Source organism: Crocodylus siamensis, chromosome 1 (assembly GCF_052110815.1).
Source record: "Crocodylus siamensis isolate JL-2025a chromosome 1, ASM5211081v1, whole genome shotgun sequence".
Lineage (NCBI taxonomy): Eukaryota > Metazoa > Chordata > Crocodylia > Crocodylidae > Crocodylus > Crocodylus siamensis.
In genome coordinates this window covers 228566609-228582040 of record NC_143395.1, presented here as the reverse complement: position 1 = coordinate 228582040, position 15432 = coordinate 228566609, and the positions used below count along the sequence as shown (strand labels likewise).

The window sequence follows — 15432 nt, the reverse complement described above, 5'->3', positions numbered from 1 at the left end:
TACCAACTGCTTACAGTGTGGTTTGAGAGTTTCAGAATAACATTAAGATTTGTAAAATAAACCTTAACATTATTTTCATTCTCAGTCTCCCAGCAGTGGTACAAAGCATCTCTTAGATCAAGGATCACAAGTAAAATTAGACAGGAGACTGTCCTAAAATGAGTTGTGCTCTACTCCCTCTTCCTCCACCTCTCAGTAGTGCGAATCCACACCCCTACATAAGTTTAGGTAAGTTTCATGGCTACGAACATCTGTTCTCACATCAAATCATAGAAAATTAGGGTTGAATGGGACCACAGATCTAATCCAACACCATGCTCAAAGCAGGATCATTCCCCCCTATATCAATCCAGCAAGGCTTTGTCTAGCTGGGTATTAAAAACCTCTGGGGAAGAAGATTCCACAGCCTCTCTACGCAACCTGTTCCAGTGCTTCATTACCCTCCTAGTGAGAAAGTTTTTCCCAATATCCAACTTAAACCTTCCTTGCCTTAATTTGAGACCATTGTTCCTTGTTCTGTCATCTGCCATCACTGAGAACGGTCTAGTTCCATCGTCTTTGAAACCACCCTTCAGGTAGTTGAAGGCTACTATTAAATTTCCCCCTCCCCCCCAAGTCTTCTCTCCTCCTAATTAAATAAAGCCAATTCCCTCAGTCTATCCTCAGAAGTCATGTGCCCCACCCCCATCCCCATTTTCACTGCTTTCTGCTGGACTCTCTCCAGCCTGTCCACATCCTTTCTTGAACATAGTACTCCACATGTGGCCTCATCAGTACAGAATAGAAGGCAATAATCACTTCCCTCAATCTGCTGGCAATGCTTCTACAAATGCAGACCAGTGTGCCACCAGCCTTCTTTGCACCAAGGGCACACTGTTAGTTCATATTCACCTCACAGTCCCCTGTAGCTCCCAGGCCCTTTTCAGCAGAACTGCTGCCCAGCCAGACGCACCCCAGGCTGTAGTGGTACACGGGATTGTTCTGTCCTAAGTGCAGGACTTTGCACTAGTCCTTATTGAACCTCATGAGATTTCTTTTGGTTCAATCCTCCAATTTGTTTAGGTCACTCAGAATCCTGGCTCTACCCTTCAATGCATCTACTACTTCCCTTTGCTTGGTGTCATCTGAAAACTTGCTGAGGGTTCACTTTATGTCATCCTCCAGCTCACTGATGAAGATATTGAACAAAACCAGTCCCAGTACCAACCCTGGGGCACTCCACTTGATACCAGCTGCTAGCTAGACATCAAGCCTTCAATTTTAGTCTTGTCTAAAGCAGATGACTTCAATTACTAAACAGCTGCAGACCCGTCCTGCAGGGATAAGGCCACTGTCACTTCCCTGAATACACTGACGTATACTAGACAGAAGCATAGAAAAAGGCAGTTGATTTTGACTGCTATGACCTGATCAAAACATCTCGTCTCAAAGGCCATCACTAGACCATGACAAACATACCTTGGATAGCATAGAGGGAGCAAACTGAAGCTTCTGTGCAACAGTTAATATACCTGGAAACTCAACTTGGATTGCTTGTCTTACGAATTGTTAATCTTCAAAATTACAGCATGTAAGTCAGGCTCTTTTTGTTTAAAGGTATTTCCAGCTTTGGTGAAAATCTTTCCCAAGAAATAATTAGCAACAGATGTTAGGGAAAGCTAGAATCAGGTAATCTTATGAAGGTAAGATTACTAACATGGGTTTTTAAGTGGCAAATTCTAACCATTAAGACGGCAATTTCAAGCTAAATTATTTTCTCCCTATATTTGGGGGAAAGTAATCCAAAGGGCTTCCAAGAGCAACATTAAGAAAGTAAAATAAAGCTTCCCCACCCCATTTTCTGCCCTTCATGCTTTGTAGCAGATAGAGGATGTATACTTTTTCAGGAATCTCCACCTTGGCCAAATCCAGGTAGTTTTCAGAAGCAGCAAATCATAAAGCCTCTGAAAAATCAGTTAGCTTATGACCATTCAAGCTCATTACAATTTGACCAATACTCCATTTATATTGAGCATGCTCATCCCCAGAGATCTCCAGGCCAATTGCAATGGCTGTACTCCTACTCAGAACTCACCACAATTTTTCTACAATTCTTCCTTCTGGCTACTGCAGAAGCACCAGAACAGAGATAAAGGAAACTGATTTGAGAGTTTGAGGGAGGACATCCACACTGGCACTTCGAAGCATGGAGAATGAAGAAATAGCTTGCCAAAAGCGATAAAGAATAGGTGAGGGCAGAAGGAGGCTGAGAGGGAAGGCTGGGAATAGTAAAACCAGAGAACAGGAACAGCCTGGAAGATGAAAGGAGCACAGGGAGCTTAAAAGACTTTGACGGGAAAAAGGATGTCCCTTTCAGAACTGAATCTGGACTCTATGGCAGTGGTTAGCAGCCTTTTGCGGGCATGGGCTCCCCACCTCTGAGCAGTCAGCTCCCAGTTTCCCCAACCCCTCGGCACTGAAGGCAGCTCAGATGCTATGCAGCAGCAAGCTCTGCAGTGCAAGGGAGTATTGTGGAGGGTATAGGCAGCACAGTACAGCTCCATGACAGTGATATGCTTCATGCACCACAGGTTACCGATCTCTGCTTTATGATGATTAAGTATCTGTGAGGCTGGCTCATGAGCAGGAAACCTTCTTAATACCACAACCTACACTACTAGTTATCCTATTAGCTCAAGGGGTAGAAGCCTGGGCTTTGGAGCTTAACCCTCTTGATGACCTAGAGGGGAAAATCGATCACATTCCCCAGGATGGAATTGAGTTTTGCCATTTAGTTAAAACAGACACACGCCCCTTCTCCTCACTTCATGATGTAATGAAGCAGATTATATTAAAAGGATGTTTAAAAACTGAAAAATAATGTACCCAAGCTAGGAAACTTAATTTTAGTCTGTCTCCCAGCTGCTGGTAAATCTACTGTGGTGGAAGGAGAGGGGAGAGGGAAGGGGCATGGGGGGTAGATCAACACCCCCCCCCCATGGTGAGGGAAGTAGAGGACAGGGGCAAGTGCTGCCCAGTTGGGGTAAGGCAGGACATGGGACAGAGCCACAGCTCATCCAGGGAGTGGGCATGCCCCCCAGATCCGCACGGGGCAGGGTGGGCAGGTTGCAGCTGTGGGCTGCAGCTGGGACTGTGTCAGGATCTTCTTGGAGGAGGCTGGGCTCAGGGCAGGCAGTGGTAGCACTGGAAGAGGGCTATAGCCACTCCAAATTTCACTGTAGCTCCCTGTAGTGCCATTCCCAGCACTGCCACCACCCACCTGGTACAGCCCCAGTTCTTCCTGGCACATGGGTGGAGGCAGGGGAGTTGAACCAGGGCTGTGCCAGGTGGGCGGCCGCAGCATTGAGAGGGGGAGTTGCGGGGGTGAAATCTGGGGTGGCTGCAGCCCCCTCACGGCGTTGCTGCCACCTGCCCCAAGCCCAGCCCTTCTGAGAAGAGCCTGGTATAGCCCTTGCTCCAGCTTCCCTGCGCCATGCAGATCCAGGGGGCACACAGCCCTCTATCCCTGTACTCTCCCATGGTACACGCAGCAGCAAGAGCCGTTCCCCGCTGCCCCCAGACGAGTCGCAGATCTGTCCCATGCCTCACCCTACGCCAGTTTGGCAGAACCTGCCGCCTCCCTCCCTCACCGCTGTGGCCATTGATCTTCTAGTTTAAATCAGGGGGGTCACTAACTATAGTTCTCATTTTGAGACAACTGGGGATATTTGCAGATTAACACAAAAGTGTAACTGAAGTCAATGGGAGCTAGGTTTGACCTTTGACTTCAAGTTGTTTAAAAGTAAGAGCTCTAAAAAGTTATTCACTAGACCAGGGGGCTTCAACCTTTAAGAAGTATACCCCTCCTAGACTGTACCCCCTGAATGAGCATGGGGGGAGGGGGTGGCGGCGGCGCGGGACAAATGGCCAATGGGGCGGGAGGGTGCTGGTGCTGCACAGCAGCATGTTTCCTAAGTATCCCCGCTTCTCTGTGCCACCACTGTGTACCCTGTGGGGCCTTCCCAAGTACCCCCAGGAATATGCATACCCCCAATTCACAACCCCTGCACTAGACATTTTGAACAAAACTGGGGGACACTTTCTTGTATTTCATTTAATTTCTATGCTTCACTTTCTCCAGAAGAGGCATGAAACCATCACTTTCCTCCCAGGAGCACTGTGAGGAAAATTCATTAAATGTTTACAAAGCACATATACTGTAGTGATAAGACTTTCACAGATAAACCTCTGTGGTAGTCCCTAATTCTGTTCAATACAGCATCTGGATTATATTTGGCATATAAGGTCCTACATCCAATGACAGGAAATACTGAACAACAGTGAAACTCATCTAACCTATGCAAAGGGGCACAGACCCTATGGAAAAAAACAGACATGTATGTGCTCCTATAATTAAAAGTGGCCTGCATACAAAATATACATAAGAGGGACTGAATTAATGTAGTCCTGGACATTCCTCATTCTTGTTTAAACACAACTTTCCCCACTTGATGTTCTATTAACAATGTCTTGCCCAGTCTATGAAGAAAAAGGACCTAATCTTCAATTTAAAATGCTGCTATAGAGAATACTTTGATTAGGACAAGAGACAACGATTTTTTGGGAACATTATCTTTATTGGACCAACTGTGTAGTTGGGATAAAGTTAGACAAGCTCTTGGCCATCACAATGCCTTTCCTCAGGTTGATTTACAACCACATTTAAGAAATTTTACAGTGATGCAACCAGTAAGATGTCAAGTCTTTGTACACAAAATATGTACTCTGTTTTCAAGTCACAAATTGCAGGAATGGTGGGTAAATGAGTGGATACCATATATGGCTGCCTCCTCGATACCCATATACATCTGAAAGTATGTCCTTCCCCTCCCTTCCCCCCCCACATACCTCAATTTTGAAATATCTTGGGGAGTGCATCCACTTCTACTAGGAAATAAGCCAAAGAATCATTCAAACTGAGTTAAATGTCGGGCACGCAAGAGACACTATATGCTAAAGCAAATAGCAATCTATGATCGCTAAGTCTGAAAGCAGTAGGATATTTGTTGACTTTGCATGTTTCACTGTTACACATACTGGCACTTATTCTAAACTGTACTTTTTAACCAGAGAACAAAAGAGAACTCAAAACTAGGATACAGGATTGAACAGTGATGTTTAACATACCTGCTGTGTTGGTGATTTGGGCGTTGTCTTCCTGTTCTGTAACTTTTTCTCAATTCCTTTATGCAATCTAATATATCCACCCTCACTAACAGAACGCTGACGAAGTTTGCTTTTGTATGTATCATCTTGGTTTGAGACCATATTCTCAGGGTGAGGAGCTGGAATGTCTGGGGCTTTACATGGCCGGCCACGTTTTGGTTTAAGTATGTCCAGGGAGTCTTCTGACACAATTTCTACATTTGCTTCACTGCTCTCATTTTGACCAGCCCCATTTTCTGCCTGAGAGGGTATATCCACGCCCTCCACAGCTGAGGGCTCAGACTGCATGACAGATACAATGGCATTTGGAATGCGCTCTTCCATTTCTAGTTTTACAGCATTTGCAGTAGTTTCACACTGCCCCACAGGCTCTGAAAGACTAGCAGTTATAGTCTCAGTAGGTTCAACAGTCTGAGAGTCAGACTGTAGTGCCACTACTTCATCTTCTCCAGTACTGGGGGCAGCTCCATTTGTAGTTGCTACTTCTTCACTATTTGACGTTTCTGTAGGTAAAGGCTGTTCAGCACTGTCCATAGGCTGAATCTCAACATCATTCTGTTGTGTTAAGTTCTGCATAGCCTCTACGGTATGAATATCTCCCTTTTGGTACACTGTGATTTGTTTCTCTTCCATCTGTTTGTGCACATTTTCACAGATTTCCAAAACCTCTGACATAAAGAGATGTCGGGCTAGCAAGGCAACATCTGCCATGCTACAAAAGTCAAAAGTTAATTCTGAGGTATAAGCAAATTCCAATAAAGGGAGAAAGCTTGACTTGCAAAAGCCTGTATGGAAAGATACAAGAAAGATCAGAGGAAACCTGGAAAAAAAGGACACAAAAACCCAATCTCCACTATATTATTCTGAAGTAATCTATTGGGAACACCTGTTCATGCCTGATTTGGATGGGTCTGAACTTTGGAGTACAGAAATATCTGCCAAGTTTTTGATGCTCATTAATTAACACGATTTTAAATCAGTACCACATATGTCCAGAAGTGTTTTTCCTATGCAGGACTCAGGGTTATATTCCACTGTCCATGCTAGGCAATTCAACAGACTAGACAATTTCAAAGGGAAACCTCTGGCATTAAAACTCTTAACTTAGGAATATTTTTAATAAGTCAAATCAAATGCTTAATCATTCTGAACACAAAAGATCTAAATTCAATAAGCCTTATGTCCCATTTCCTATGTCTATTTTTAAGCTAAAGGCTATTTACCTGAAAGATCGACTACAGCTTCATGACTTGAGACAGCTCCCTTTTCAATGAAGAGCTCCCGGAAGTATTCACTGTTGGCTGCCAAGACAGATTTGTGTGCTTTGTACTCCTCTCCTTCAATCAATAGGGTAACATCACAAAACTGATTGGAAAGCCTCTGCTGGTTCAGTTGGTTCAAGACTGACAGACAGTGTTTTGGAGAAGACTGCTTCACAAGGCCTTTACTGTCAACCTATCATAAATAAATCAGCATATTTAGGTTATATCTTCCAATTCATTCAAGCTGAAGCATAGAAACTTTTTCTGTAAAGAAAGAAGGTCAATTTATTGGAAGACAAAAATTAAAAAGCTCTTTAGTGAACAGTTTTAATTTGTAAATTCCTCTTCCTTTTAAAGACTGATGTTGTAGCTGTGACAGCCCAGAAATGATGTAAAAGGCAAGGATTTCTTAGGATGATCTATGTGCATAGTCAGTCCAATAAAAGAGATCACCCTAAGAAATTCTTTCCTTTTCCTTTTGACGTTATACACATATACATATGCACACACAAGATGTAAACTCAAAGGAGCAGGGAAAACCCCCCACAAAAATAATATTTTAAAAATATGTCTTTAATACACATATTGACATACAGTATCATTTGAGGAGAAATAAAAATAAAGTAGAAAGAGTAAAAAAGGGAAAGACAAATACCTCTATAGCCAATCTGGTCTAATTTTTAAATGCTGCAATCTTATAGGAAAAGCTTTCTGGATACACATGTTAGTGACCTTCTACCAAGATATTTTATATAGACAAATACCTCAAAAAAAGCCATTTACAGAAGACCAGGTCAAGACTCCTGGAGGATATGGTTGAATATGGATGCAATGTTTGCAATCATTTTTCATGAGTTCCCAGGAGTGTCAAATAGAGAAAAATTATTTTCCATCATAAATTAGGCTCAGTGGTAAGTTTCACAGTGAGTACACCAGCCTCCTGTATTCTGTATACTTGAACCATTTGCTGAAACTCAATATCTTGGTTTTACTTCACTAGTACGAGCAGTATCAATAAGAATTTGACTATGAAACAAATACCTTAATTCTTTAAACATGCAGCACTACTTACAAACACAAGCTCGTGTTTGGATATTGGCTTCTTTTTCACAGGTTTTGGGGATGCAGCTGGGATCGATGCTGTGTTACTCAATTCATCATCTGTTCCATTACTGTCTTCATGAGATTTTGCATCTAATCCTAGTTCCTCCAGCATTTCAGAAGGATCTGTAAGGGATCTAGAACGATCTAGTTTTTCTTGGCATTTACCACATTCCTTAATGTAGTCTTTAACTTGTTTAAGAATACCTAAGGAAAACCAGCAATGAAAGTCTAATTAGTTTTCAGTCATTCATTTTACATTAAACAGGTGGTGCTTTACCTATGGCCCATAGGCCAGATATGGCCTGAATAATTGTCATCCAGCCCATGGGGCTTCCCATAGGTCTGCAAATTCTGTGGTGGGAATGCAATGGCAACATCAATTACTGTGACTGTTGGCAATTATCACTGCCACCATTCCCCTGCTATCAGATATATGGAATCATAGGGAGCCTCACTTATATACCGGGGCAAAGAATTAACATCTCTGATGCCACCTGTTAGCGGATGCAAAAACAGCCATTGATGCAGCAGTGGCTGACCATGCTACTGCAACTGGCAAAAGAAGAGACGGCACTGTCCCATGAACTGCAGCTGCCCTGGGTGAGGAGCCCTGCAGGCCAGATGGCATGGCCCCACATGTCAGGTCAGTCTGGCATGTGGATTCTGTCTGCAGCCCAGCCATACATCACTCATCTGGCCTGCAGGACAGGATTTGGGCACTACTGCATGAAACAGAGCAGTGAAAGCATCTATATAATATTATACACTTACTGCAAAAGCTTTCTGGTTTTACCTGGTTCTCTCTTTCTTACTTAGGACATGACTATCATTATTATATCTCAGCTATTATGCCCTAAAGTTTATTCTGGATAGAACTATTAGAAAATTATAAGGTTAAATGATCATCTCAAAAAATTGTGCAGAGTATTTTACTCCAGTCTTATACTTAGTTAACATTCAGTTCAAAAAGATCTCAAAAACCTTACAACTAGCACCACATAAACCCCCCCCCCCCCCCGCATTTGCATTCAGCCTCACTGAAGCTGGTGGGACTTTAAGACAGGTCCATTTGGTCCACATATACATGGTACATGTATGCATGGTACATATAACTGTGCTGACTAGGATCTAAGTCATTCCCTATAGTTTGGGTCCAGGCTATTTAAGAGATGCCCCATCTCTAATACTTTAAACAGCTGAACTTGAAATTGTTTTATGGATCCCAACTGACAATCCCTTGATCTAAGAGGTCCTGGGCCTGGCAGCAAAGTGCACTCAATTTGCAAGAACTTCAATACAAATTAATTTTCTTTTTGTGTATGTTGACCTTTGTGATAACTCAAAACCTAACAGTTTCAAGAAACTTGGAAAATACAGACTTTAGGCGGCCCGGCAGCACTTCCAGAACATCAAATGTAGTAACACTGTCCACTTACACATGTGAGAACAGGAAATACAGATTTCAGTCAAATTCCAATCCTGTCCCACTTGAGCTGGGAACAGTGAAAATAAACTGTAAACCTGGCTCACTCAGTCATTTCATAATAAGCACGCACATGAGAAAGACTGAGCAAATATCCCATTTTTATGTGGTGTGTTGTGTCCCACACAATTGTAATCTGACATTAAACCCCATAGTAACTGTTGCATTACAACAAGATCTGTTTTGATGGGAGTGGGGAAGATTATAAATTCCAGGAATGAAACTGGTTTGTAATCTTAAATCTGAATTTTCTCTTATCCATTGTTTAATACAGGTACACCCAAGCTGTCGGTCAGTCTCAACTTTGTTAACTAAGATTTTGGGTAGCAAACTTCTATAGCTTTTGCATAATTTGGGGAAAAGGGAGAGGATGGGGCAACCTGCAGGGGGAAAAGGGTAGGAAGGGAGTTAGCTTGGTTTAAAGGAAGAGGTCAAGGTGCATACCTTATGCTCTAACCAAATCAGAGATGCGCAAGCTCTCGTGAGCCACAGCTCACTTCAAGACAAATTAGGGAAAAGATTCATGTCACTACCCTTAGAACAACTTGTAATTTACACTTCCTCTATGAGATTTACCTGTTTTCTCACCCCATCCCTTGGGGGTGAGAGAGGGAAAGGGTACCAACAGAGACCACCAGCCAAATGGAAAACAAAGTACGGAGAATATGAACTGTTTACTTGCTCCTTTAACATGAACCAATTCTTGAGGTTCATAGGCAAATAGGGTGCAGGGATGGAGGAGGGTTCAGAAGTATAAGAGAACAGCTTACATGGAGCTGGCAACCCAACCAGAGGATTACCTCTATGCCTGATAGAAATAGTGACCTACTTAAATCGCGAATTCACATTTTCATGGATGCTGTTTTTTGCAGTTGTCTCCAGAAAAAATGGCACTGGCTGCGATTTCCCATGAAATCAACCCCCACCCCCCACCAAAAGCTTACCAGAATACAAAGAAAGCGCAGCAATCACTGCAGCCATAGAGCACGATTTGAGAGAGCGCTACTGAGAAGCTGCGCTGATGACATAAACAAAGTGAGAGCACCAGTCAGGAAAGAAAATGTTTCGGTGCCACCTTTTAAGAAGCTAGATGCAATGCAGCAGTGCTGCAGTCTGAAGATGAGCTAAAAGAAATCCAAAAAAACCAAAATACATTTCAGGATCACGTAACACAGTTCCCTGTAGGAACCATGCATTCAGATGGTGGTAAACCATTTTGTTCATCTTGCAACTTGACTCTGAATGACTCTAAAGGAAAAAGAGCACTGATCAGCATTTAGGGGTCAAATAGCGTATAAAGCAAAAGCCTTCTGTATGGGCTGAAGTTCATGGCACGAAATAAGCAACACTGTCCTTGATGTTTAAAAGAACCACTGAAAGCAGCTTAAACAAGAAGAGAAGCTACATTCAATCTAGTGGAGGAATTCATGGCTACCAAAATATTTCTAGACTAGAGCAACAGTTCCCAAACTCTGACAGATTACGTACCACCAATTTAAAATGATATAACCTTAAGTACCACCCACACATTTTTGTCATATAATTATAATAAATCTGTTAATGCGTACCACTGACAGGTTGTCTGCGTACCTGATGCTCTAGAGGAAAGTGATAACCTGAAATTAAGGAACTACTTGAACAGCCACATGTCAAATGCTGTTAGCTTCCCTTTTGTGGAAAAAGCTTCACCAGGATTATCTACCAGGAGTAATTGCTTTGCATCGTCAGTCTACAAAATCTGCATTAGCAGAATATGAATCCCTTTTGATTGTAGCAGAGGAAGCAACAGATGCCCAGGATAACTATGTCGTCTACATTTTATTTGTACCCAGGAACTGGAAAGACTGTGACCTGCCTGTTTTCTGAATAGAGCCAGTTCAACTCATGTGTGCAAATTTTTTAGTTGTAGCACAAGTTGTAGTGAAGGTTGTTGTAAGCTACGGCTCAGAATTTAACAAGAACTCAGCACTTCTTTCTGATAATGCAATGTATATGTGCAAAGCTTTCTCTGATGTGTTCCACGGAATGACGCCCAACACAATTCACGTCAACTGCAATGCAGGCATTCTTTCTTCAGTAATTGACATCTGGCATGCATGTTTTCCTGATGTGGACAGACTAGTTTCCTCTTCTAAAAAAGCATTCAAACACTGTCCAGACCATAAGCTTCAATACAGGAAGTCTACTGCCAATCAAAGTGGGGACCTAAATGCAACAGTGTCACGTCCACCAGAACCAGGGCTTACAAGGCGGAATTTGTGGTTTGAACACAGTTCATTACCATGCAAAGAATATTAAGTTCTACTAGGGGTACAGGTTGTAGTTGTGTTAGTCTAAGGAGATAGGCAGACAAGGTTTTTTGGGTAAATTTGATATCTATTATTAGACCAACTAAAAGAGTTGAAAAAATTTTATTCTTTGCAAGCTTGAAGTTCTACTAGCAATTTGTGCGCAAAGACTCCAAATCATACCTGGAACACAGCATATGCTTAAACTACACAATCTCTTAAAACAGGGTAACAGTGAAAATCTAGTTAAGTTTGCGGCTGAAAATACTACCCGGTTCATGGAGCTTCTGATGTGGTTTCAGTCAGCAGGCTTTGATTCACCAAGCACACAAGTGGATGGATATGATCAGTTGGGTCCAAGACATGGTATCACGACAACTTTCAAACTATCAAAGTGAAAACCACTGAAGACAAGAACAGTTCTAGGCAAAGGCTGCAACGTTAAATCGGTATTAAAAATATCACCAGTTGCTATTGCCTCAGTTTAGACAACTGGCTGCCTCCTTTTTTAGTGCTGGTCATATTTTTGACCCAAACCTGGTGCCTTTTCTCAGTTTTGACCCTCAGCTACTTAAATCAATCTCTGGTTGCCAGAAAGAACCTGACAACTAATGTGCTGCTTATATGAACTTTGTCAAAGAATGTCAGATGCCTTTGACTGTAAATGCGTTTTGGGATGCGGTTTCCACATCCTCACAACTTCCTTATAATTCCAACCAATTTAGTGGACGATGAATGTGCAACTGTATGGACACATATTCACACAGCAGACAAGGGGGATGTCAGCTGCAACTGCTGGTGGATGCTGCACACTAGCATTTAGCAATCAACATGAATTGTTTCTATCAAGGTTAGCATTATGTAGCATTTTAAAACTTTTTGTACAACACTAATAATAAATGCTGATTATATCCATGTATATACTTGTTATGTATATATAATATACATGAATTTAATACTTATATTTAAGATTTATTATAATATAGCGATTTATATATTTCCATGGAATCTATTTAGTTATGCATTGTCTGCCTCTTGGCCAATCAGCAGCAAGGGATGAGGCCACCAGAACCCCTCTGCTAATCAATGGCGAGGGACGGGGCTACCAGGAAATTGACTGTGCACCATAAGCAAGCCATGAAAATCCCTTTTTCTCGCTGCAATTTCAGTAGGTCCCTACTGATAAAGGTTGGGACATTTCAGTCATAGCTAGTCTGTAGAAAACAGCTGTCTGCCTGGCTGGGAGCAGCACAAAGTTGCATGCAGTCATTGCTGCTGCTCCACATTCAGCCACACACCACCCCCACTGCCCTCCTGCTTGGCTTCCAGCTGCTGGGGGTACACTGACCCCAGAAAAAAGGTTGAAAACACCTGCACTAGGGTGCTGGTGAGCAGAGGTATGAGGAGGCAAGCGTGAGGCTCAAGACTTGTCCCTGCCTGGATGATCTCCCCACTACTATGGCCAGGCACCGCTTCAAGGAGGCAAGCACTGTAACATGAAATTAGTTTCTGAAATGGTGTGCTATACTATTCACAAACATTTTTGATGGAGGAGCCTTGATTCCAAAAGTTGAGAACCACTGCTTTAGAGGCAGAACAGGGCATATCTAAAGCAGTGGTCCTTGACCTTTTTAACTTCAAGGTCCCCTCCACAACTTATAGAATTGAACAGCACCCCCTTTATTACTGCGCTTCCGTCCTCCCAGAGGCGCCAAGCAGTGGGAGCAGGGCAGCAGCCAGGTGGGGAGAGCCTGAGTTTGCCCACATCTGCTTATCCCTTCACTCTTCAAAGGCTCTCTCGGCACCCCAGCTGAGAGCCACGGATCTAGAGCGATTGACTCATTACCCTCCCTGGCACCCACTGTACTTGCTTTAGACACCCCACAGAGCCCCTTAAATTGATGGCAGGATATGGAGGGGAATGCGTTCTCTGCGCTTTCAGGAAGGCAGTATTTCAGCAATGCTCTTGATGCCCTGCCGTCAATTTAAGGAGCATTGTGGCCTATATGACTGCCAAATCAGACTCGTTAACCTGATGGAGATCTGCCCCTACGATCGCCCGATGTCACTCCCAGCGTGCAGCCTTGCAGATTGCAATGTGGCCCTCCCACGGCTATGCCACTCTCCAGCCAGCCCAGAAGAGGGCATGTCTCAGAGCCAACTGGAGCACCTCAATGTGTGCGCACACTGGGGTGAACAACTGGTCCCCTAGGCACCAGCCCTTCACTTCCTCCGAACCACCTGCAGCAGCTCATGCGCACAGCACAGCAAGGGGCACCCGCAGGGTCTGCTTAATGCCCCAGAACTGGAGTAGCCCTGCGCACGTGCATACGGGGAGCACGTTCTACAGGGGCCAATGCTCGACCCGCTCAGCGCCCACTGGAGCAGCCGCGCGCATGCGCCCCCCGCCCCGCCCCCAGCGCCTCGTGCCGGACCGGCGGCACGTGCACGTGCGCCGCGCCCCTCACCTCTCCACCAGTACTGCTGCGAGAGGCCCTGCCAGGTCTGCAGGCGCGTGCGGTGGGCGCCGTCGGGGCCGAGGTGGGCAGCACGGATGAGGCGTTCGCGGCGCTCGGCCTGCAGCACCACCTCGAGCTCGGCGAAGCGCGGCTGGTCCCGCCGCCGCCGCTGGTAGTATAGGGTCCCGCCGCGCACCACATAGCACGCGGCCGCCTTGCGGATCTTGCGCTTGGCGTTGCCCTCCGTGCCCGGCGCGTAAGGCTCGCGCTCGTTGGTCAGGTAGCGCAGGATGGCCAGGTAGCTCTCCTCGCTCGACATGACGCCGCCCCCAGATCCCCCCCGCCTCCGCCCCCCCCGCGGGGGGAGGGGGCGCTAACAGCCCCCCCGCGCCGGTTGGGCGGTCACGTGGCGGGGGGGGCCGCGGGGGCGTCGCTTCGGCTCGGGGCCTCGCCAGGCCCTGGCCAGAGGGCGGCTGCCGCCCCACTGTCCGAGGTGGCGGGTCCGCAGGGAGCCGGGCCCGGGGGGGAACTGGAGTTGCGCGGCCAGCGGCGGCGGGTGGGAGGGAGAAGCTCGGGCAGCAGCCGCGACGGAGAGACAAAATGGCTGCTGCACAAGCGGAAGTGGCGTCAGCGCCCTCGAGCGTGGGGGGAGTTGCGGAGCGGCTGCCATTTTGGAGTTGGGCGGGGGGAGGTCGGCTCGGCGCCATCTTGGAGTAGGGCGGTGTTCAGCAGGAGCGACCACGTGCTCGCGGAGGCCGGGCTCATCCCGGGGCCGAGTCTCACTTTATATAGACTGGCTGGAGGGGGTGCGAGCTGCAGCACTTGTGACAGGGAGTAGAAAGAGTGGATGAGGCACGGGACAGGGATGCGAGTGCCACGTGCGCAGAGGGCAAATTTTTCTCCTCTTCCTCCTTGTCATAGATCGACTCAGGGTTGGGTAGTTACTTGCACTGTTGCCGACTCACGGTTTTTGGCGTTCTTAAAAGTCTGCTTTGAGAATGTGAAAGACTTTGCTGTTTCTTATATATAAGATCAGTTTTGTATCCTCCCAAGTGCCATTCATGTCCCTCTTTAGTGCCTCTAGTCCACCTTATATTGATTGACAGATAGATTGATATAGATATCTATATAGTTATATATAGATGTGTGTGAAAGAGTGAAGGTTTTTTATATTTCCAAAGTGCAGACTTTAAGAACAACCCCCAAAAAAATCCCCCACGGCCCCTGGAGCACATAGGGAATATTAATGAGTTGTCCTAGGCTGGGTCAGCACCCCGCATACTATATATCTAAGTGTTAAATTGCAGTAGCAACTCACCAGAACTACCTCTGGGGCTGTGAGCCCACAGAGAGCAGTGTTCAGGAGCCGGAGAGGTGGGTGAGGCTGAATGATAAGCCTCTGCCCTCTTGACTGTGGGGGCATGTGTGGAGATGGGGCTGCCTGGACACTAGGTCCTGGAAGCCCAGTGTGAGTGGGGGAATGAGGGGCTGCATGCAGCAGAGCTTGCCCTGGCAGTGTTGTCCACACTGCTCCCATGGTGCCCTGCATGGGGCCAAGCCGTACGCTAATGCTGTGGTAGCCCACATCATGGTCCCACTTGTGCGCACGGCCTGGCTGTGTTCTGCTCTGC

At 45.5% G+C, this 15432-nt stretch overlaps 1 protein-coding gene across 1 annotated transcript in view; it reads right to left on the bottom strand.

Moving 5' to 3' along the window:
• The window catches only part of ZBTB11 (zinc finger and BTB domain containing 11), a 30815-nt gene extending 16423 nt beyond the window's left edge, over positions 1–14392 (bottom strand). Inside the window, exons 1-4 of the mRNA XM_090058398.1 lie at positions 13811–14392; positions 7540–7775; positions 6429–6660; positions 5167–5990 (exon numbers count right to left, since the gene is read on the bottom strand). Of these exons, the coding sequence (XP_089914524.1) occupies positions 5167–5990; positions 6429–6660; positions 7540–7775; positions 13811–14120 (1602 nt within the window). The 5' untranslated portion in view covers positions 14121–14392. The remainder of the gene's footprint in view (positions 1–5166; positions 5991–6428; positions 6661–7539; positions 7776–13810) is intronic.
• Positions 14393–15432: the final 1040 nt, after the last annotated feature.